Source organism: Athene noctua, chromosome 3 (assembly GCF_965140245.1).
Source record: "Athene noctua chromosome 3, bAthNoc1.hap1.1, whole genome shotgun sequence".
Taxonomy (NCBI): domain Eukaryota; kingdom Metazoa; phylum Chordata; class Aves; order Strigiformes; family Strigidae; genus Athene; species Athene noctua.
In genome coordinates, this window is record NC_134039.1 from 20,580,552 (window position 1) to 20,605,106 (window position 24,555).

A 24,555-nucleotide genomic window follows, 5' to 3' on the forward strand; every position below is an offset into this window, starting at 1 on the left:
GGAGGTGAGGGCTTCCTGCAAGATGCCATTCTCTACTGATTCCAACTATCAAAACTAAGATGACTCATTAGAATTGGATGAATCCAGCTGGAAGGTTATTTCCTGGCTATTTCCTATCTTAATACCACCTTAATTGTGAGAGCAAATCAATAAAACTTTGGCATCCCCCTTGATTTTGCTGCCTAATTCTCCAAATCAATGTTAGAAAACTGCTCAGGAACACTGGTCATGAGCATATTCTTACCTTGAGTGCCTGCGTGGGCTGTCTGAACAAAGAAAGCTCCCATAAAGCAGCCAGCTCCATTAAAGAGAGTTAAAAAATGCATGGAAATCCCTCTAATTCTTTCTGGCACAAGCCAGAATGAAAGTAAGGAACCTTAGAAAGGAAGCAGATACATGTTAAAAAAAAAAAAAAAAGTAAATCATAAGTAAAAGACAAAGAATAAAAAAGAAAATAAAAATAAAAGAAGGTTAAATAAGAGAAAAAATCCAAAGTGTCTCTAATAGGGTATTTCCATATTTTACACAGAGAATGTATTTGCTGCAGAAGGGTAATCAGACGTGTTAGTATGTACCCTATTAAAAAAGGATTATTTAAACTGTTTAAATTAATCTCTGTAACAAACCATCTCACATACAACTATTGATATTCCACAAGCATGTAAAGATTTTTCACCCAGACAGTTGCTTTCATCTTTTAAAATCTCAGGCATAGCAAGACAAGAGACACACCACCACAGTCAGCAAGCGTGAAGACAGCAGATGTGATATTTAACTGCAGGACAGTGGGACCTCTTATGCCACAGCCAATGCAGCATGGACACTAGTAAATACTTCCAAAATCCAGAGCTCTACTTTAACTTGTATGATTAACTTGCATGATTAACTTGCTTTAATTTAAGGCTGGATACTTCTTCTCTTCCCCAGAGAGGAATCCCCAGAGTCACTGTCTAATTTTTAAAATGCTGTTCTTTATCTTCTTACCAGAAGACTAAACCAAAAGCAGCAACAGCATTGGTGGTGAGGGGCAGCTGTAGCATGCTGTTGTAGCATGACTATAAATAATCCCACTAGTTGTAATTTGGCTAAACTAGGTTACAGTAAGTCTTTATGATGGTTGTTCTTTCTGAGTAACTTTTCCTGATTATCAAAACCTCATTTCCTAATTTCACACCTTGAGCCCCCATCCACACTTGCTCTCCAAGACCCAGTGTCTCCCAGCCTGCTTTATTAGTTGAGTTTGAATGACCTCCAGTTTGAGAAATTTGTCAGCAGAGGATCCTATTTGGATGCTGAGTTGCCTGAAGCATCTCTGAATAAAAATGAAACTTTGCAGTCACTACCTTCCACCATTTTTAATTTGGATGCCCAAAGGAGAGCTTTGGAAACATACTAAAGAAAAGAAAAAATACCATGGACAGTATTTTTTCCTCATTCACAACAGGAATCAAAAGCCTAAGAGCAAGAGAAAGCAGGTGATGCTGGGACACCATCTGTAGATGCAACAGTACAGTCTGAAACATTGTACAGTCAGTGTCCTAGCTAATTTGAAACACTAAAAGCCTGAAAAGTTTTTGGTTATTCCTCCCTTCTAAAAGCAAGGGTGCAAAGCATGCATCTTGGCCAAATTCAGCTTGGGTAATTGCATCCTACTTACCTAAATTACCCCTGCTGTTTCAATTGCATACTCCGTTCCTCACTTCTCCCACGGTGCTGCTGTGAGCTATTAAACAGCTGCTGCATTTCACCCTGGAGACTATTGCATTTCATCGGTGGGTGAAGTGATCCCCAATATATCCTTTAACTAACAGGCCTGTTTGCTACAAGGCTTCCCACTTCTGAGTGCTTTGAGACATGTTGATGGGCAGATGATATTCTTGCAGCACTTCGGCAAACACTGCAAATCTGCTAACCCTTTGTAGGGCAGAGCAGTTACAGGGCACCAGACAGCTTGGACACTGGCAATGTAACACAGCTGCAGTGGCCAGCAGGCTGGTTTCCCTTCACTGGCAATCTCATCCACTGTTGGGGGCAAATGCCTACTAATGTCACCCCACAGAATGGAGTTGTTTTATGATTTTTTTGTGAAGGCTTTTTGGGGGGGGGCTGGGGTGGGGGTGTTTTTTTCCCTTTTAAATCATTGGGATGTAAAAGAGTAATTTTCTAGTTTAAACCAAGCTAGGATTACAAATTCAAGCTGTCAAAGACCTGTGAGATCTTACATTCTAATATTGTGGATGAAAGTAATTATTTTATCATTGGTTTATTTTTTAAAGACTACCTCAGTGCTAGGGAAACATTAAAGGCTGATATTATTCTAAGAGATGCTCATGCCACCTGAAGCAGATGATTATATAAAACTCCTGTCAACAAGATAATGAATTCTACTGTATAAGCACAACTGTATCAGGGCTCAAATGTAGATAAAGAGTTCAATATGCCAAATCTAGATCCTCTAACCAAGCACTTAGAAATGAGTTATCTCCTCTGTTCCCTCTGATTACAAGTGTGAACATTTCTGTCTTCAACTTGGATCATGTACTTTCACGTCAAGTAAATTATTATGATAATTGAATTTGACCTTCTGCATAACAGAGGAAGCAAAATGTCAGGAAAGGTGAAACAACTATTTAAGTGTCTAGGGTGTCATTACCATCCACAGAGATCCACTGAATGGTTCCTGAACACCAATTCAGTTCAGACTGAAGTAGAAACCTAGAGCTCGGTTCAGTAGTCTGAATACAGATGCCCAGTGCTGCCTGAAATGCTCTAGTGCCCCTTAGCCATCTGCACAGGGCTGTCTGTTAAGATGCAAGACCCGTAGGAAGACCATGCTCTTCTCCAGCAGCAGCTGGAGGTCACACGGGTACCATAGAGAGCCTGCTTGCCTCGTGTGTAAAACCTAGATACTTCATGACAAATGGTGCCAGACATCTATGTGTGGGCAAGTGAACGGAGGCCTGCATCCTCATCAGCTTCAGTAGTAATCTACTACCTTTAGTTTTCTACATGCAAGTCTCAAATTCAGACTTAGTCCCATTTACCTGGGTTCTTGAATCTCACCTCTAACTGCAGCTCTTAGCAAGATGCTTAATCTTTATTTAAATGGGGAAGACAACTTTTCTTCCTAAGAAATTCTAATCACAATCCTTTAAAAAGATTTTTAAAAACCCCCAACAAACCCAAACCCCACCCCCAAGACAGAGCTTTCTTTCATGTCTCAGTTATTGGACTTCTGTTTTGTCCCAGCATGATAGAGGAAAAAGCCTTATTCTACCAGTAATATTATTCTCATACTTTTGCATGAGAAGACTGTAAGCAAGCCACCTCCTAACCTTTTTTTTTTGTTAAGCTAAACAGAGAAGGTCACAGTTTTCAGCTACACTTAGCCTGTAACCTAGAAACCACATTACCTGCCTAGAAACCTGTCTCAGTTAAGTACTTGAGAGCTATCAGATGAAGAGGCATTATGAAAGTGCTAAGTATTTAAAACTAGGGAAAATTACCTTTTTAGTGACAGACTGTGACCCACAGCTCTCAGTAGTCTTAGAGTATAAGAAAGACACTAAGACAGTGAAGTTATTTCCTGCTCTTAAATAAAAATCTGAACATTTCTGGGGTTGTACTGGAACAATAGACACTCAACCTGTAGAATTGAATGCCTGCAAAGATCAGCTAGTCAATTACTTTACTGGTGCCTCTTTAAATGGATGTTGATTAGATTATTTTTGTAATACTAACTTTTTTTATAGCTCTGCAAGGTAAAACACTGGTGAGCACTCTGCATGCTCCTCAGAAGAAAATAAGTCTCAGGAATGTCAGTGTAGATGTGGAAAGATAAATTATGGAAGGGAGAGAAGGTTCAGACTCACAGTCAAGATTATGTCTACATAATTTATGGATGGCAGGCATGAGCTAAGCTCTGCAGAACAGGGGTGTTTATCTCTGGCTCCACGCCACATGCTAAGGCATGATGCTCTGTGCAGGCATGTTCACATGGCTCCTGATTGGAGCACAAACAAAAATTTTGCATCTCCCTACAATACTCTCCAGGTTAGCCTGTCAGTTGAATTGTGTTACCCGCCTGCATAGGCTCTGTGTCAGTGAAAAACACATAATATTTCTGTTAGCTGGGTTCACAAATAAAAAGGGTTAAGCTAAATTGCTTCACTTTGCTTTGACTGTGGTCCAAAAACTGCTCATAGACTGTGACCACAGCTCAGTTGTCTTGTGCATATTTGTTCCATCTCAGGAAAATCATCACAGAATACTTCAGGTCAGAAGGTACCTCAGGAGCTCATTTGGTGCAGCCCTCCTGAAGCAGGTTCAGCTTCAAGGCCAGTCACATATCTGAGCCCAGAGCCTCACTTCTCTGATCATCCCTCCTGCTGAATGGTGGATTACACACCCCAGGGACCTGACCAGTCTGTGTTACCTTCCAGTTAATCTGGAACAATGTCATTGCTCACTCCAAGTTACAGCCAGCAAGACAAATTATGCTACTCTGAGGCAGCAGGTAAAGCACAGATCTATTCATTAAGCCCCTGGAAGAGAGCCAGTGATAAAATGACAGATGACAGTAATTATTTTTAGGAAACTGATATCATTCTCTGCAAATCAGGACACTCTTGCTTTAGCCTATTAGATTTTACTTACAGGAGGGAGTTACCAAGGCTTCAGCCACTCCAAGTAGGATGTACTGAGGAGCTAAGTGGAAACAAGGCATGGAGGAGACCAGGAGAACCTCCTCAGAAAGTGTCTGCTCCAACTGAGGGAAATGCTTTCGGTGTATTTCAGAGAAGCCAGCAACCATCACAGAAAGTGCAGCAGATAACTGACCTACAACTGAGTAAAGAGCACAAAGAACATTCACCAACACTGTAGTTACAGGATCATCATGCATTTAGAAGGAAACAAAGTTCTAGGAGATAGAAAAGAAGCTTCCCCTCTCCCCTCCTCCCCCCATCCTCTCAGGACACACAAACATGAATAAAGAGTACTCATTACACCACAAGCCTAACTCTAAATACATGGCAGATGGACACCAGCTCAGAATTTAGAAATGCAGAATAAATGAGAGAAGAAAAATTCTGAATAGCAGTCACAAGAACTTTTTTTGAAGACTGGGGAAGGTAAGAAAGGAGGAGAGAAAGAAAAGGCAGGAACAAGACTACCAAGCAGGGGGTAATATTCCTATTCAAGCAGCAATAAGATTCCGAAACATACACATATACCACATGCTTTATCCATTTGTTTTCTATACATAAAGAGGTAGTGCAGGCAGTTGAATGCTGGATTTCTAAGGCTACAGGCCATAGTAGATGGGAGAGAAAAACATCAGCAGTGCTTATCATGCCTCAGGAGATCAATCATTCCTACATTTTCCCCTTTCCTTCCACTACAGAGTTCCCTTGAACTACTTCTGAAAGTTTACTGGATAGTGCGTTTGCTGGACTGTTTAACATTTGAAGATGAGTTGCATTACTGGAAGAGATAATCTCCAGCTTCCTAAGTGTTTACAGAAGCCGTTGGACTACAGTTGCCTCCTGCCTTCTTCAGCTGTCCTGAAGAAGTATCGCTGCATGATCCAAAATACACTGGATCTGCAATGAATTTCAATACATTACAGCAACCTGCCTCAGTGGGAAGGCACAAGTACTGCACAAGCATACAGGGCAGGAAAAAACCCCTATATGATTAGGCTCATAATGCAAGATTAAAAAATATATCTGAGTTTATTGAAAGTTAAGTACTGCATACTTTACCACACAAATTTTGTATTTGTCAATGTTGACAGTATGAAGTGGTTGTAGCTTCTCAGAAAGCAAAGTCTTCAAGTAAGTCTCCTGAAACATTTATACTCTTGATGTTTTGAGCTCCCAATAATTTTGACTAAGTTTGTGATTCCTCATCATTTCTAGTCTATAAATTAAGTACAGATGTGAGAATTTGGTTTCTTTTGACAGTTTTGGCTCAAATATCTGGACTATGTTTTTCTACTTGTCTTACAAACCCATGTCTCACTTCATGACCGGAAATTGTTACACTTATTAGATTTGACATCAACAGTGAAAGGCTTTTATTTCATATTATAACATATATAAAGTTTGTCTCTTTGGGTGTAAGGACAGAAGGAGAAAACACATAGGTAAGTGGCCTTAGCTTTGTTATGTTTTTGCATGCATCTGTGTTTCTTCTCTCAGCAGCCAACTCTCACACCCTTCCACCAGCAGTTTTCCTGTATTTTCACAACTTTAAATATCCATCCTCCCACTTAACCTGAGGCTTGGAAGCTGTTTTGCTCTTAAGGCCATTCTAGTGCTTAATAAGAACATCAATGAATTATTGCTTGAAGATTGATGATGGGAGGGAATTCAACAGCATATTTAAGCCAATGCACCTTATCAAGACCAGGTATAACGCCCTCAAGGAGCTCCTTGTAATCTACTAGAGCAAGAATTCTTCTAGTAAAAATTATGTTAGTACAAAAGAAACCTCAAGCAGTTCAATATTACTACACAGAATTATATCTTAAACATTTTCCTTACTAAAAGCCAAAACATTTCAGAAAAAGTAACCTCTGAAAACCAACAATTGTAAGACATTATGTGGCAGAGGAAGAAACAGAGTGCCTTGGAGGCCTGCTTTTCCTCCTACTTCTCCCTTCAGTCCTCTTTAAAACAAGCAGTTTGGAACGACCACATGAGGCTTTGGTTTTATAGGAGAACAGGCTGTTTAGGAACATTTGGGGCTGATTCTAGGACACAGTTGTTCATATTATCTAGTGACTAAGGTTGTATTAGACATTTGTGATTCCTGATTTCATATCCCAAGTAAAACAGGTCAAAAAGTTTTCCTGGAATTAATAGTTGTTCAAACTAGAACATCTTCTAGGGAGAAATGGTCATCATCAATTCACAAATCACCTCAAAGAGACACTGGAATTTTGTGTACTGTACAGAGAGCTATTCTCCACATCACTCTTAAATGGAGTAAATCCACAACTAAGACAACATTTCAGTATAATCAGGCATTAAAAATATTGGAGCAAGAACTTCTATGGCTCAGGTACTTCAACTAGAGCCTCTTGCCCATAGCTGATTAACAGCTATCCAGCAGAAACACACCTTCAGTTCTCTGCTGAATCTTCTATACTATTGACTAAATCAAGCAGCATAACATATAAAAACCCCCAAGCAACCAAAAAACCCCAACCAAACAATGATGAAGCTGGAAAAACTCTAAGTTTACCAAATACTCACGTTTTTCATAACGAGGTCCAGATACTCAATGTATTTGGGACACAATCTAAGTTCATGTTAAGATTTGGTTTTTAGATCATACCTAATTTACAAATAAACCAACAACTACACAGAAAGTAACATAGATTACAGTTTTTATGTAGATCCTTATTACAGAGCAATCAGATATTTCAGTTCAAAATTGTCTGTACGGTTTGTCCTTGAAAACTGTTATTCGTAACCTACTGAAAATTTCCAGAAAACTATTTAAATTTCTTCCTCTTACAAGACTTGAATTAAAATATAGTTATAGGCTGGCTTAACACCAACAGCCTATTTATACTTCCAATTTTGTTCCTGAAAATAATTGTGAACCTAATTAACTGTTGGCAAAAATATTGGCACTTAGAGGTCTGCCATATTTGCAGGTGCAGTCATATACTTGGATACCTAAAGCCATCCCTGTACTCACAGGTATTTTTATGCCTCGGGTAATTTATCACCCCTAACAGGATGCTATTTTAATAAATGAAGCTATTAAGAATAAACCACTACATATATTCTACTGCTGTTCAACATAACAGGATCGAACATTAATACTAACTTGAAATTTCCATGGTTTTAAGGAAAATTATTATCTGAATGTGCTTTTGTGTTTTAATGCAGATGTTATTTTAAAAACTAGGGTAATTGCAACCTGCTGTGTTATATGCATCTGGTTTGTATAAAACTTAATAACACTCTTAATTAGGCTAATTTAGTCAGATTAATACCTCTGTGTGTGTCAGTACTCACTGTGCTGCTTGCCATGGGGCACTGAATTAATAGTAGCACACTGAGAAAATAGTAGTTTATAAATATTTTTGTCTGAGCCTTGTAATGCAGGCTGGAAGATAAAAAATGCAGGAAGTTGAATGAGAGTATCTACTAAAGGGAATAGTTTTAAGTGAATGGAATGGAAGCTGCTCTTCTGGTGGTACTGGATGCAGCTGATATCAGAAAAGTGTTGCAGAGGATCCCTCCAAGTCCTAGAAAAGAAGAGGTTTGGGGGTAGGGGGAAAATTTTAAAAAGTTTAAAAAAAAAAAAATAAAAAAAAAAAATCACATCAGTGTCAAAGGAGGGAGGCCCAATTCTTACTAAAGTCGTCATTACTTCCAGGCTATTAATTTCTCTGAAATGAGTGCAAATCTTCAAGCCTGAGCTTACAACGCTTACTGTTGAAAACATTGGGACTCACAACAGAGAAGACTTCTTTGTACCACTTCTATGAGAAAGAGATAATACTTCACCTCTGGAGATCCCTCTTTGCTTTACTTTGAGTGTACAACAAGGTATGTTTCAGTTTATGGTTTTAATAAATAAAGTTACTAAACATCTGGACAATTATCCCATACTAGATATTCAAGTGAAAATTCTAGTACGAGAGAGGAAAGCTGTACCTCTCTTATGTAACCTTCCACCTGTGAAAAGTTCAGCCTGCTCAGTGGGCCAGCAGTCCTGTGATATACATCCATTTGTTTTACATAGTTTTCTGGATGTCTTCTTTTGCTTGCCAGTTCTAAAAATACCTATTGCAGATACAGAATTAGACTAGATACGTCTATTTCTCTTGTGATACAACTGCAGTCTGGAATAAACTGTACTAGTGACAATGCATTTTCCCTTTTACAAGTTGCAGTCCTAATCTCAATGCAGTTATAATATAAAAAGATCAGAAAAACAAAGCCTTCATTCATAATCTAGTTATTTAAATCCAAACTCACTATTTTGATCAAGGAACATTTCTCCAATATCAGAGCTCAACTAACTGAAGGACTCTTCCATCCCCAAAAAAGACTTTCAAAGTAAATTAACTATCCAAAAGTTAATGAATAAACAAATACATAGAACATAATCAAGTCAGGGTAAGTCTCAGGCCTAAATGGTTAGTACTGTTTTTCTCACCAATTCCTTAGGATGACTCCTAGTTATTTGTGAATGTGTCTCAAATTTTTATTGGTCAGAAGAGTCTCAGTCTGTCCTACAAAAAAGCTATGAATTTTTTTCTTCATATCTAATATGATACCTTGACATCTAATATTCCTTTGAAACATACTCATCTCTGAGCACCATCCCCAAGCCAGTACATCTTAACATTTATAGTCACGAATAATTGCATTGGATCATCCATCAGCTACTGAAATTTCTCTTTCAAAAAAGGAATACATATTAAAAGTATAATCACATGTATTTTATACTTACCAATGTAAGTTGTTAGAGACTGTCCAGTGTCCTTTGAACTAAAGAGACACAAGTTAATGCATTCCAAAATAGGAACAAGAATCAGTAGTGGCACAATGCTTATCACATTCATTGCTGCAACTGGCAAGACAAATCCACTGAAGTGCAAGTTGGAATTCATGGTTTGGAGATAATATCCTGAGGGAATCTGTATTGAAGAATAAAACCCCACTCCATTAGTATAGCAGTCACCTTTCATGGATAAGATTTTACTGTATTTGGAAACTTCTCCAACTCTCTTCCTTCTGAAGAAGTCACAGTAAACCAAATACCTGCTGGCCAAAAGAAACACCATTCACAATGAAAATCATGAATGTCAAGTGACATTCTCGTTCTCTGTCAGAACATAACATTTTCCTTCTAGTTCATTTGCTCCTGAATTTAACAAGTCTAAGCAGCAGTCCATGAATCTATTTGATCATCCCTAACTAGAGGTATCAGCCAATATATTAAGTGGTTCTGCCCAATACTTTGGTCACTTCTCATAGACAGAGTTCAACAGAACAGAATTTTAGAATAGCAAGATACAGAGTTATTTTGAACTTCTGACTGTGTGCTCGATGTATGAGTAGTTTTTAAGACACGCTTCCCAGCACATGGCTTTAAAAGCTACAGGGAATGGAGATTAGGCCACAGTCTTAGAACCAGTTTAATGTAACTGACAGCCATAGCTGCTACATACAGGACTTCCTTTTACTTCCCGGAATTGAAAACAGATGAAAACAAATAACCAGATGAGGAACCCACCAATGGCAGTCATCAGGGGATGAAATTAGGTAGATTTGTAAGACTGTCTCTCACTTAAAAAGCAGACAATTCCTCCTGCTTGTGTGAGGTTCTACAGAAGATCTGTTATTAAAAAAAAAAAAACCAAACAACCAAAACACGACAACTTTTCACTTTTCAACAAAACCAACAGTTTTTTGACAAAGCTTGATTAACTAAGCATTGCAATTTTATGTGCAGTAGAGTTACAATCCACTCCATTTTAAAGACCAATGGGCAAAAGAAAGAGGTAACTTGAGCAATTCACAGAGTACAGTCCTGACAGAGCTGGATGTAGAACTGTTCTTTTTAACTGTACTTCTGTTTTTAGAGTTCTGGATTCCTGCAGTATTCTGCATTGCTCTATAACATGACCGGTAATGCCGTTCCAGGCAGAATATTACTGCTTTATAGCTGTCTGAAAAATCAATGTATAGTTAGTAACTGAGCCTGTGTAGGGTTTCTCATCAATGGTTATAATCAACCCTACTCACTGGGAGTCTGTTCAGAATTGCTCAAATTCTATCTCAGTAAAAATATTTTTCACCTACATTCCACTTCCAAAAGATATAAATTGTAAAAGGGTGAATAAATGGCAACAGAACTATGAAAGATCAGAATTGAGCCAAATTTTGTTGGTTCCTTCTTTCCACTGCCTATTGCAAATCAGAATTGACTTCTTAATAGGGTTTAAAATATCATCAACATGCATCACAGGCACTGAAAGCTGTTAACTTAACAACATGGAGAAAATACTATTAATCTTTACAAAAAAGATACCGATATAGCCTAGTCTAAGAAAGAGCCTTAAACATATTGGAAATTCTGCCAAAGGAATAAAAAGAATCTCTTTCAGCAGCGCATATACTTTTATCTTTTCTAGATATATATCTGATTATTACAACTTCAATGAATGATATTTGGTTCATTTTCATTTGGTTATTAATGCCTCAGCCATATGTGTGCATTTCTTGGTTTGTGCTTTTTTTGTTTGTTTGCTTGGGGGGCAGGTGGGCAGGGGGAACAAGGAGGAAAGAGAAGAAAGAATGAGGCAGATGGGTGGGAATATAGGATGAGGGCAAGAGTGAATGTCAATAATACAGTATATGTTACATATTTAAGAATCTCCTTAAGTAGCATTTTAACACCAATAAGTAAAACTGAATTTCTGAGCCAGCTCATAAATTTGTTATTCCAGTTGCCAGTTGTCTTCCAGACATCTGAAGGAATCATGTCAGTTTAAGTAGCTTCTTGACACATTTACATTTATATAACGTACACGAACTCAGAGCAGAAAGGACCCCATAGCCTTATATAGTGGTGGTTAAAGGGCTGCTTCTTTCCACAAATGGAAAACTACCCATGTCCAGTGTAAGTACACAATCCACATAATCCTGTCAGAACAGTAGGAGAAATATACAAAAGACCAAACAAAATTTTTCTACCTCTCTCAAAAACTGAGTGAGCATTTAAGAAATTGGAAAATTACATTTTTTCAGAAGAATGCTGAGCCTGAGCCTCTGTTAACTGCAACACAGCAGCATGAGAAACATAGGACTCTATCACTAGATGTTTCAGCCAGTAAGGCTTCAGAGAAATGAGTAGCAAGCATTCACACAAGCTCCTTAATGAGTCTTGATAAGTCAATTTTACTTATTTGATGAGATGAGAGGATATAGCAAGGTATATTCTCAGGTAATTAAAACTACCCTGCAAGGTTGCTCTGCTGGTAAAGGGACATTTAAAACAACCACACCTAGAGACACAGTAGTAAACACGTTACAGTATATTTCAAGATTTTTTTTAAAAGTTGTGTACCCACCTGCATAATACATGTTCTGTATAGAATTTGGAAAGCAAACAGTGGGAAGAGCCTGGCAAGTGACTTAGTGCTTTCCACCTGAGTCTCACTGTACTGACCACCATAGTTTTCCTTGGCATGATCTAGCCAGTTTGTCATGCCACCACTGAAGTAGTGATATCGCACACAACACGCTTTCAGTGCACTAGCAATTACTCCAAAAGTCGTCAGCAGGGAACTGTCTGCAAACAGAGACATTAGACATTGGTATGTTTTTACTTGCTGCCAAAATAAACAAGACAAAACACTCTGGGAGGGAAAGTACAACCCAATATATTCACCTTTATGTCTTTTTGGGGAGGGAGAAGGCAACAACAGGCTGGATTTGTTTTAAAACAAGTCTTTTTTGGAAGTCAGTTGGTCACAACTTGTTACAAAAGCAATCCAGCCCAAAATCCACAGAGAAAAGTGCCTTTTTCTACCAGTTATTTAATGCACCACCACAATTTGTTGCTGTGGATGATCAGGCAAGTATTACTTTCCTTTGCTTTTGGTTTCTATTTGAGTTTAGTTTTCAGTTCAAAATGGTACAGAAATACTGCATATCTGCTGAAGTCAGCAGCAAGAGAAGGAAAGTAGTGAAGTGAGAAGAGAGCTCAAAAGAGGGCTGATAAGAGAATTTTCACGGATGCATTTCAAAACCAGAAGTATTATCCCAGGACTTCCAAGAAGCACGTTGTGGCAGAGGAGAAGTTTCCAATCTAGTATTTGCATATTAAAACTTGCTTACTGATTACTGGGTTCAGGAATTGCTAACTTAGTTCTCAGACTCAATAGAAATGGAAGTAAAACAAGGACAAAACTGTTAGCTTCAGGCTTGGGAAAGCAGATTCATTTACCTTTGGTAAGTTGCCATCCATGCAAATAGGGGTTATATCACTTCTCTGTTTTTCTGAGAGTGTTGAAGCACTACAATAACTTGGGTATATATAAATAAATACTCTCAAAAAACTAAGGTGAACCCAGATTGCAGGGAAAATGTCTCCCTGCTATCTCTGGTATGGGAAGGATTTTCTAGAAATATCCACTGACACCTATTGGAAGCATGTGCTCTGGAGTACTAAGAAAGGGCCTTTTATTAGATAATCTAGTATTTAAAACTCTGGCTGTTTAGCAGTAACCTGTAGATGCTGGCACTGTTGAATAAAATATCAAAGCTTGCAAACACAGAGTTGGTACAGTTTTTATTGTTCTGTATGACTGTACTAGACAACTAATCTTTACCACTCATCATAAGTGATGTTTAAGTTTAGGATCTAGACTATTTCAACACCAAATCTAAAGACTAAAAGAAAAATCTGCAGACTTCCATAGTGACTTGACTAATAAGTTTACCAGAAAACAAGTGGGATTTGGGGCTCTTGTAAAAGCAGTTATTTTCAGAAATAAAAAGAAGGTATCAGAAAAGTCAGTATCAGCTCAACTCACCAGCAGAACTAATAATTACATGTTTTAGGTCAGAGAAATGATAATCTTTTGATTCACCCTAGGCTAGAGGTTGGACATTCACAAAGAAGGAATAAAAAGAAGTAATGCGGTGCCCTACAAGGGTTTGAGCCCAGTCAGCGCTGAAATCAGAAGATCCCATCACAAGACAAGCAGACAGCTCAACAAAGCAACATCATGGCTGTGTCCTGGTTTAGTCTTGAAGATAGTCATGGCCATCTCCTTTCCTTTGGAATGGAAGATGGTGGGCAGACTCTTTCTTACTCTCACGGAAAAAAAAAAAAAAAGGCTAAAATGCACAACAAATCCTGAAATTTCCCTGCCTTTTCCAGTGGATCGGCTGAGACCCTCTTTAATGTAATTTCAGTCAACTATGTAGGAAACTTTATTTTGTATGAGGCAAAAGAAACATAAGAAAATACATTATTTATATGTGTTTCTCTGCATGGAATTCCAACAGATTATAAAAATCTAGTAAACTAGGAAGATAAAGCTGCTTGAAGTTGTAGTTCAAAAAGCAACTTGAATGATACACAGACCTAATCAATATCAAGAGGATTTTGCCAATGATGTAGTTAAGAGTATCTCATCCCTTGTTTAAAAGAAAAGTAGTAAGCCCCAGAACTCCAGAGTGGTGAATTCTTCAGATTACAAATCTGATCAGAGAGTAAGAGACATGTTTAAGAGCATAAATATTTATATCAGTGCACATTGTGTAGATCAACATCATACACTCTATACTTGTATTTCTGACATTAAAAAAAAATAAATCTAGCTGTATAGATATTAAATTGCACCTTTCAGAAAGTGATTTTTCTTCTCCCTTATACTTCAGCCCTTGGCTGTAATGTTCTGCTACTTTGACCTTGATCTAATCATGAATAACTATGCTACTTAATTACAATAAAAAGCCTACATTACATCCTAGATGGTAGATACACATTTTTGACTCATCTCTGGTCACCTGCCAGTCCTCAAAATTATAGCAGTAGGAAGAAATGCAAATGAAGTCCATGCTTGACAGCTAAACATAATTGAATGCATGATCCATATTTAAAAAGTTACCCTAAAATAAAAAAGGCAGCATATATAAAAATCATTTAAGGTCACCTGTAGATTTGTATCACGGTTCTGAAGATTTTCCCATTTCATAATTGCACTGGAAGGTACAAAGTATATTAGCTTTTATTTTGACTAAGGAGATGAAAAAATGCAGATATTAGTGTAGGGATTGGCATTCTGCAAAGACTTGGAAAATATGTGATAAATCAAACAACACTCATAGGGAAAAACACTTGATACAAAAAAAAAAATATTCTGCTAGCTCTGTTGATGGCCGAGATAGACATAATCCAAAATTCATATTATTCCCCTTAGTAGCACTTAACTAGTTAGAGTATAAACTACAGATTTAGTCTGTGTGACATAGTCCAGCTCAGGGGTGGATATGAAAGAATCTTTTTACCTTCTCAGGCTGTAAAACCTGTAGTGAGCCCCAGCAAGCCGGACAGCTACCATTCTCTCCATAAGCAGCTAGCTAATTTGATGCTAGTCTTTGCAGATGTCAGCTGCATATTATCATGACGTTTTTAGGGGACTGTGGAGGAGATGCATTTCTTTGGCTATATTTGTTTTGAATAAACCTCTCTAGTGACTAGTCAGTATGATATTCCCAGGCACTTGATTTATGCATTCATTTCCTTACTGCTAATATATTACTCCTTAGATTATATTTGTAACAAAAATACTGAAATAACAACTTGATTTCAGTTTCTGGGTTATATTGGAAAAAGAGCAGCAAGGTTTGGCCATATACAGCCTTTTTCTAGTCAACTAGGCTCCACTTATATTTGTGTGTTTGGTCAATGGAGAGAGGTAGCAGTCATCAAAGGATTTTGTACAGCTCAGGTACTAACTGGTGAGGCCACAGAAGTGTAAGAACTACTTCTTATTAAATATCTGCACAGTCTGCACAGAAAATATTTAGAGCTATTCAGTATTTCTAGTTATTTTCAAATGTGTAAGAACACGATGTTGTATAAGCAAGCATGTTGAAGTAACAATAAGCAACAGATGTTCTGCAAAATAAAGGCATTATAAAACTACTTTTCTACTAGTGCATATTCCTCTTTAACTAACTAAGCACACTGTTTGGCTGCCCAAGTGCAAGCTCAGGTGAAGCCATGGAGCACACTTAAGGGAGAAAACGCAAGTGTGCTTAGTGCCTTAGCATAGGCACAAACTCTGCTTCAACTGACCAAAACACATTGGGCATAGGTTGAACCAAACGTGACAAAATAAAGTCCACCAGAAGCATGCATATTATACCTCCTCCTGCACAGGCAAATGCTTTGACACATGCCTTGACGTGACAGAAAAAGTACTTAAGTCTACCGAGGCTGCTTTCCACTTTTTCAGCCTATCCAGAATCTCCAGGTCTACCTTTATAAAGGATGGATGTTGTCTCTTACGCACAGACCTTGTAGAGCTAAACCCCAAGTATCTCTAACCAAACAGGGCAGTATTGTGGAAGAACACAGATATGCAAGTTGATCTCATCTGTGAAAATAATCTCTAAAGATATTTCCTAAGATATAGTTGCCTCTTACCTGTTTTGGGTTTGTAAATCATTTCACCCCGCACCATGTGAATTGTGATCATAGCCATAAGCATGGACACAAACGGAATAAGAAAACCAAGGTTCCTGGCCACAGACTGCTGGATATAAGAAATGCTGACAAAGACAACTGCTGAATTTAAGTTAACCAGCCAGTAAAACCTAGTACACAGAGACAAGAGAGAAGAGTGGAGAGGCTAAATAATATAAGGCCTTTAGGGAAGATTAAAACATTAAATTAAAGGTATGATAAGTATAGTAAGCATGGACAGCATCAGTACCACGCACACATTGACACATCAATTAACACCAAATTTCACTTGGATATCTCAGCTTCAAGAGGTATAAAATTAAAGTAACTGTACTAAGGCAATAGATCTGAACAAATTATCAATCTAGTACTGGAAATATTCTTGTGGATCAGATTAAATACATCAACATTTATCATTTACACATTTAATATCTGATAACATAAATTTTGTGTATGCAGTATCAAATCACATACTTTAGTCTTACGAGAGAAATCTTAATGCCAGTCTTAATGCCACCATCCCTTGTTTAAGAAATATTAGATTTATCAGAAAGGATGCTGTTTCTATTAGTTGCAAGGCTCTGGTTTAATTTTTCTTGGCTTCTAGAAACATCTTCATAAGGAGATTCCCCAGCATAATTTGCTCTGACACTATCTTTATCTCAATTAAGTGCTGAACAACCCCCAAAAATAAAAAAATGCCAAAACAATGCATTTTTCTGATAGGATGCAAAAGTATAACTACTTATTTGCTTTATCCTAGCAAATGAGTTTATTTCTGCACAGTTTGGAGTATATTGTCACCATATTTTCTCCTGGGATTCTGACTCCTAGATAACACACTAAATCATTAGTTCTTCTAAAATTCAGCTTTTTTGAGAAGTTAATTAACTATATAGCTATTTAATAAAGTGAAACGTAAGTGAAACAAAATGTACTGCTTATTCTTCTACTGCATAGCCATCTTCTCACGAGTGACCAATTTTTACGATTCATAATTACAAGTGTTTCAGTTATAAACCCTCTAACATCTTTTAAATTCTAAGCTGCTCCACTTATACTGTTTTTCGGGCCCTTGTGTCTTTCTGCTTTCAGCAGAGCTTTAACCAAGATTTCCCTTTAAACATAACTCTCACACAAAAGAGGGATTTGAGGCTATAGAGCAGTCTCAATGAATATTCAGCATCTCAGAGTAGAGAGATCAGATTTAGGGAGGGCCTGCTTTGCTGGAGTCACAGTTTCCAAAAATACTCACTATCAGGGATCAGTATAATACTTCATTTGAAGAGTCAGTCAGTCAGTTCAGTAATTTTTGCTTCAGATTTGACTCTGGCTTGCAGACTTAGTCTTTGAAATTTTAAGTTAAGAATTTTAACTTTGATTAAACCTTCAAGTTCCAAGTTGGCTTTAAAGACAACTGTATTTTAAACAAAGAAGATGGATCAATAATGGAGTAATACTACCTCAATATGTCACAGATTGCATTTTGTAAGCAACTGCAAGAGGAGATTCTTTCACCTTTGCTGGACCCTTAGCAAAGTGCTTTCATTTAAAGGTACAATAGACATTGATACATAATTATATTGCTTAATACTTATTGCTTGAGCAAGCAAAGCTTGCTTTCTTGTCCGGTGCCACTTCTGCCTCATGTATGCTATTTGGGCTTGAGTATTTATGTCTCCCAAATAATCTAGAATTACACTCTCAACAATAAAAGAAAAATCTTAATATGCTGTGACAGACCAGTTACCCCTCCACAATCCGACTCCTAAACTTTCCAGATTGATCCCTCCTCAACTGCAAATGAGTGGGTAGGAGTGAAGTATCAGCCTCTCATTGCAGCTCCCTGTATCAGCAATCACAGCAAAGAGTTTTGAGCTGAAAATCCTAAGAGGGGGATTGCAAGTCTCTCTTGAAACCTGGGAGACTTCTTCAATCCTATTTCATTCATTTAAAATTTCTAGATGGCCTGCCATAATTGCCAAGACAAACCATAGTCATATTGCAAGTTACAGTATTGAAGTGCCTGCTGTATTCCTTCCACTTGTTCTGACATTCCCCATTACACCACATCTAGCTAGTGCCAAGAAAGCAACACCTTTATCATGTTAGAAGTACAGACCTTGGTAGTGCTACTCAGGTCTGGTTACAAAGACAACATTCTCCTCCTGCAAAGGGATGGGAAATGACCACAGGGCTGTGCATCAGTAGGCATGGGAACATGCTTATGCAGCTTGCCTCACAGGACTCAGGGCAAGTGGCAGAAGAAAAATGACCTACTCCACTAGGGCAAAGTCAGTGCTGCTCGGAGCCAGGCAGCAGAAGCTCTCCTGGACCCAGCAAGGATACGCACAGTGGTGAGCTCTCCTGCTTCATGCATTCCTCTGAAGTCACACCAAGACACATCCAAGTTTCTTTTAAGTAATTGAGATTTTCAGATGATACTTATCAGAATCATGGACTTTTCCTCGCCACTGAAAGCAGTCTCTAGGTACTTTGTATATACAATGTATATATTTAGGGGAAGGGAGATCTGGTTCCATGTTCTCTGCAATTTTTTTACAAAAGATCATTAAGACAAGACAACACTGCTAACTCTCATCCCTAGTCTGGGTTGTACACTTTGCTCTCACTCTCCACTCCCATAGACAGAATATTCCTGATGCAAAAATAGTACCAGTCCTTAACCTTAACCTTAGAAAGGCAGAAGTCCTTAGGGAAATTTAGTCCAGCAGAAGCTTTCTTCACTTAGTATTGGTATATTCTGTTTATTTAAAAGGTCATAGTTCATACGAGGGGTTAGAACCAGGCCCTAGATGTGAAAAGCAATCTTCTTCAAGGATTGAGTTAGACAACAGGTAATTACAGGGTCTTTTAACTCAATCTTTAAACCAGTAATTCTGACTTGGCTAGGAATACAGACTCAAACTCAAGAGTATGCAACCATCTCATTTTAAAATTCTTTAAATTTCAGTCCCATGACTAACACCTACCAAGAAAAAACAGCCTACCAAGAAAAATTGATTGTATTCTGAGAGGTTTTAATGAAATTAAGAATGCTAAGAATGAACCCCCCATTTTTTAAAATCTTGAGAGTACACTCAAACAACTCCTCCTGGGATTTCATTGCTTTTTTTTTTTTTTTTTTGTATCGCACATGTGCCTTTCTTGATATTTCCAAAGTTCCAAAAACTGACCCATTTGGATTCCCTTAAGGAACTTTTTATACATATTATATCTCCTTTGTAATCAACACTGAGAAATGTCACTTTGATTAAACACAATTCTGAATGGCTAAGACTACAGTAGAATAAATTCTCCAGAGCTATCTTTCAGAACAACTGATTGCTCTCCAGTCTTAATCCCCCAGAGTCTTATTTAATCAAAATGATGTTGCTAATTAAGGATTAAAGCTCAGAATAGAGTAAAAATGAAGGATTTTTTTTTTTTTTTTCTCTCCTATGGACAGGTCAAGGAGGCAGAATCTGCACTAAGGAACGAAACAGTCTCATCCACCTTTGGTAAAGCTGCCTTATTCACTGAAGTTTGCATTTAATTCAAAATTCTTTGATATTAACATAATTGGAAGAAAAAAGAATAGTCAGAAAAGACATCCCCAATGGAGGAGAGATCTGGTTCACTAAGATCTTCATTGATTCCTCAGCATTGCATTGTTAATATGCAAATGTGCTCAGTTTTTATTTTAATAACTGTGCATGTATAGGGAAATGAGAGAAAAGGGGGACAGTTTAGGGCTTATTTCACCCTGCCTTGAAGCAGGAATCTGGAGGTTCCCACTGCAACTTCTTTGATCCTCACTTCACAGGTTAACCAGAAAGTACAGGTGAATGTACACAGCACTCTGTGTAGTGCTACAGAAATGGTAAATACAGACAAACACATCATCAAAAATAACCTCTCTGATGCCCTGAGAGAGAAATAGTTAATAGGAAAAAAATCGAATTTTAAGAACCTTTTTAGGAACAATTTTTCCTCAATGTCTCCTTAAAAAATTTAAAATATTCAAACCAAAACACAAATGTCAAGTGTTTTATTTGATGCCAAAACCCCACAGCAACAGAGCTGAAACAATACAGTAGAACCTTGCCACTGAGCTTAGCAGTCTTAGAGACTACTAGCAATCCCTATTTCCAGCAAACCAACAGACTCTACTGCTGCCTATCATTGATTAAAATTTACTCTGATGTGAGTTCTAATATATCATTGAATTTGGCACTGTTAAGTTAAGGAGTAACAGCAAAATATCCTAAAGAAATAGCCATGTTAAAGGTAGAAACCCAAGCAAAATAAGTCATTCTAACAGTAACTAGTTTGTATTTGGGCAAATCAGTTCATTCTAATTCCAACTGAAGATTTCTGTAGGAGGTCAAAACAGATGATCACTTACTGGTCCTAGCAAAAGGAAAAAATTTAGAAAAAACTTTTTACAGAAATTCTTGGAAACTCTTCCAAGATCTAAATGTTTTGCAGTTAAAAACAAAACATGAAACCCACCATCTGTAGAATCTGCCTTGTAAGTCAGCAGTGAATTTCAAGGCAATGCTCTATCATCCCCAACAGATATTTAGCTGACATTGTTACCAACCAGTTGAAAAAAGAAAGAAGTTCCTTCAGTCCACAGTCCTCAAGGTTGTATGCACTTAATGGACAAACTATAGCTCTTATGCCTCCTATTCCCAGACTAGCTGTGAGTAGTGCAAAGTAGAATACTATTTTCTGCTCCCTTTGGGTTAGCGTATGAAGAATATGTCGTCTGTCAATGTAAATATCTTCAAAGGGGAATGCCACAACAGGTAATAGTGCTGTGCCTGGAATTGGAAAGAAAATTGTCATTTGAAATGGATTAGAATCAGGCTGATAAGACACATTTTTTTTAAGCAGTTATTTTGAAAAGACAGATGAAAAGTCACAGAGTGCAAAGAGGGATAGTCTTAATTCTATAGAGAGGCAGAACCTTTCTGGATGTTGCTATACATAGTAAGGCAAGACCACTAAGGGCCTCCAAGAAAGCAATCTTCCTCTGAAATGCTTGTAAGGATTCAGGTTGTTCAATCAACTGAAGACCTCACTCTGGAAATGTAGCTCCTCTCACCAGCCTTCCCCACTGCCTGCACTTGCCAGAGGGCACCAACGTGTAACTTCATCTGATGAACCCCCAATCAAACAAAAAAAACAACCCATGGTGGAGAACAGCCTTTTTTGCATATTCTTTTAACTCCGGAATTGTAACGGGAATCATAATTTAACATGCAAATTCTCAAAACATTTGTGGAATTTATTTTTTTCTGCTGCAGCTTCATGGAAAACAAATTATTCTCAGAAGCTTTACTTATAGAAACACTGCTATGAATTGCATTTATCACCTCTAGTCTGCAAAGAAAGTCTTTCAGATTTAATCAGCTACAGATTCTCCAAGTTATAACTGGAGACTAAATTCAAAATATATTAATGTGTGAATGGCACCAACATTAGCCATGACTGAGACTATGATTGTGCATCAAACCCCAATACATCAGAATTGTGTAATGATCTATCTCCAAAAAAAAAGTTCTGGTTAAAATGATATCCACATATATCAAATTCTGTTTGTGTCACCAGTTTTCTACTTTAAGATATGCATTGAAAGGACAAGTGGCAGAAGAAGATTCCAAACTAGAACCCATGTGAGCAATAGTGGAAGATAAGGGCAATCATTTTTCCAGGATGCCTGCACAATGGTTTTGTAATCAACTCAAGAATATTTCAGGAGTTACTCTGATTTTTAACTTTGTTGCATGTCCAAATAACAACATGGCTGGCTATAAAGAAATCAGACTTGCTTGAGCTCAACAACTGGTCCAAGTAAAAAGTATTTCTATCAGCTTGGTTTAAGTGGAAAGAATAACCGTCAGCTGTGAGATGCACTAATTGCTACAGAACAGTTTATACTTAAACAGCGCTTTTATGTAAAAGATCTTCAGAATAACAAGTGGGCGTGTTCTGTGCTAGCAGAAAGCAGGCTCTCAACACAGGTACTATTTAAAGCAAAGTTTGTTTATACTGGTATGTGCTTAAATACATCTTTCCTTCTTGTCCAAATACAAGTCATATACCTTCACATACAACAAAGTCTTACTACCAACAGCTAGGAAACAGTTTCCAAACTCTCTCTCAAACTATGTCTCCAACGAAAGTCTCACATTTGTGCCAAACACTGATAAGCTTAGATGCTTGTTAAAATGACCAGTTTTTAACAGTTGAGCATTTGTGCTCTGAATAGCCAAGCCACTTAGAGGAGTCAAGGTCGTGCACCAACTATCCACAAGATGCACATGAAAATGTTCCTTAGTCTTGTTCAGAGCACTCCCTCGCTAAAGTGCAACCTAAATCAAAACTGCTTCTCAGACCAAATACTGCACTATAGCTACAATACATCATCAGGAGCAGGGGCACAGATGATGTGTTCTCTCATATTAACCAAAAGAAATTACAAGCTTGAAAGGAAATCAGGAAGACCCAAACTTATAGCGCTTTATAATGTTCCTGGTACCTTATCCACAGAGAGTTTTGTGAATTTCCCACATCAGTTTCTCCCTTTTGTGGAGCTCAATTAAGATCACTAACACCTGCTCAAAATACTCCCAACTAAGAATGAGAAGCATTCTGCATTTATTTTGCACAAACATAAATGCATACACATTACAGGGCAGTGGTAAATCAGGTCTGCTTCTCTAAATAGAGCTCTCAATGCCTCTGATGGCATTTTTTTGAGACATAGACTCTGCTGTTATTCCCTTTTGACCATATAACTACTCAATTTTTACCTCTTCAGATCTGTTTAGTGTATGAGAACTCCTACATTCCAAACCAGATGCACAGTAGTATAGAACCAATATGGATAAAGACAGATTCCAAGATCACCTCAACATAAACCCAAAACAAAACAAAAAAACAAAAAAAGGCAAATGTGATACAAACACAAAAACTAGAAGTTCTGAAGCTTAAATTTAAGTACCAATAGATTGCTCCCTAAAATAATTCTGAAATATAAATATTTTAATCTAGATAAGGTCTAAAAACAAGAACTCGGACAACAAAGAACTTATAGTTTTCAGAGACATCCAGCTAGGAATGAAAGTGACTGTGACCTATAGCACACCAAGAACTATTTCTGCTTCTGATCTATAATAGCTAAAGTGAGCTTCATTTGGATAAATTGGCTAGAAAAATCCAAGCTAGAAATCACTTATAACTCAGCTTAGCTTCTCCATCAATCAAAGCCTAATAAAGCCAATCCCAAATCAGGACAAACAATAGTATTTTAACTGAAAGGTGCACGTATCTTCTGTTGCATGAAGCTGCCCTTATCTAACTCTTTATAAAGAACATGTTTTTTCCTTTTTTTTTTTTTTTTAAGGAAATACAACTGTATTTTAAAATCAGGTAGAACACATCAGGATAAATACACTCTTGCTTCTATAGACATTTCAATGTAAAATAGTTTGCTTTTCTTTATAGAGTGCAAAGTTTACCTGTTCTCATGAGTGCTAGCAATTAAAAGTGAATCATATAATCAGAGCAAGCAGAAACAGCAGGGTTACTAGCTAGGATGGCTGTATTTTAGTCCTCATGTGGTTTCATTTACCCTAATTGTGGATTACAAGCTAGGGAAAAGGAATAATTGACTGAGCCTTATAAATGCCATAGAAAGTGGAACGTGGGTGATTTTCATTGTTACATTTGAATTGCCTTTGCATGTGACTAATATGGGTGTGATGGTTATGATAGTCACAGATCACAAATGATACATGAATTAACATGCTTAATGCTAAGAGAATATACAACTTCATATAACAATATGATCTTTATTGATTTATTTTTTAATCAGTTCTGCAGCAATTGTAAGTGGTCTATCTAGTTACCTGACATGGTTCCAGTTGAATTCTAGTTGAATCACCTGGCATTCACTTGGCTTATTCTTAATACACAAGGTAGGAGGACTGCATAATGCCTCATGAAAAACTCTACTATTTGCATTAACATATGTAGAGCTTTATATATACTGAAGCAGCTAGAAACTAGCTGCACCAAATAACCACTATTTCAAAATCCAGCCCTTCTAGCAGTAATTCTGTCTGCTGGTAAGGACTTTGTACATTTTTTTAAACAGATCTTCTTTAAAGGATAGCTCTCAAGATGGGGCAGTCAGATCTTGGAGAGAGGTTTATAAAAATACTTGCTCTAACATGACAGTGTCAGCTCACTAGAGGTCTGGGCATTAATAAAAGAGTTGCTGTTTGGTAGCCTGTCACC

The 24,555-nt window shown here is 37.5% G+C and overlaps 1 protein-coding gene across 1 annotated transcript in view; it reads right to left on the reverse strand.

The window, feature by feature from the left end:
* The window catches only part of SLC15A5 (solute carrier family 15 member 5), a 34,161-nt gene extending 9,990 nt beyond the window's left edge, over positions 1 to 24,171 (reverse strand). The window contains exons 1-7 of the mRNA XM_074901159.1: positions 24,165 to 24,171; positions 20,849 to 21,071; positions 16,204 to 16,373; positions 12,110 to 12,330; positions 9,484 to 9,670; positions 4,657 to 4,845; positions 245 to 376 (exon numbers count right to left, since the gene is read on the reverse strand). Coding sequence (XP_074757260.1) covers positions 245 to 376; positions 4,657 to 4,845; positions 9,484 to 9,670; positions 12,110 to 12,330; positions 16,204 to 16,373; positions 20,849 to 21,071; positions 24,165 to 24,171 — 1,129 coding nt within the window. The remainder of the gene's footprint in view (positions 1 to 244; positions 377 to 4,656; positions 4,846 to 9,483; positions 9,671 to 12,109; positions 12,331 to 16,203; positions 16,374 to 20,848; positions 21,072 to 24,164) is intronic.
* Between the last annotated feature and the right edge of the window lie 384 nt (positions 24,172 to 24,555).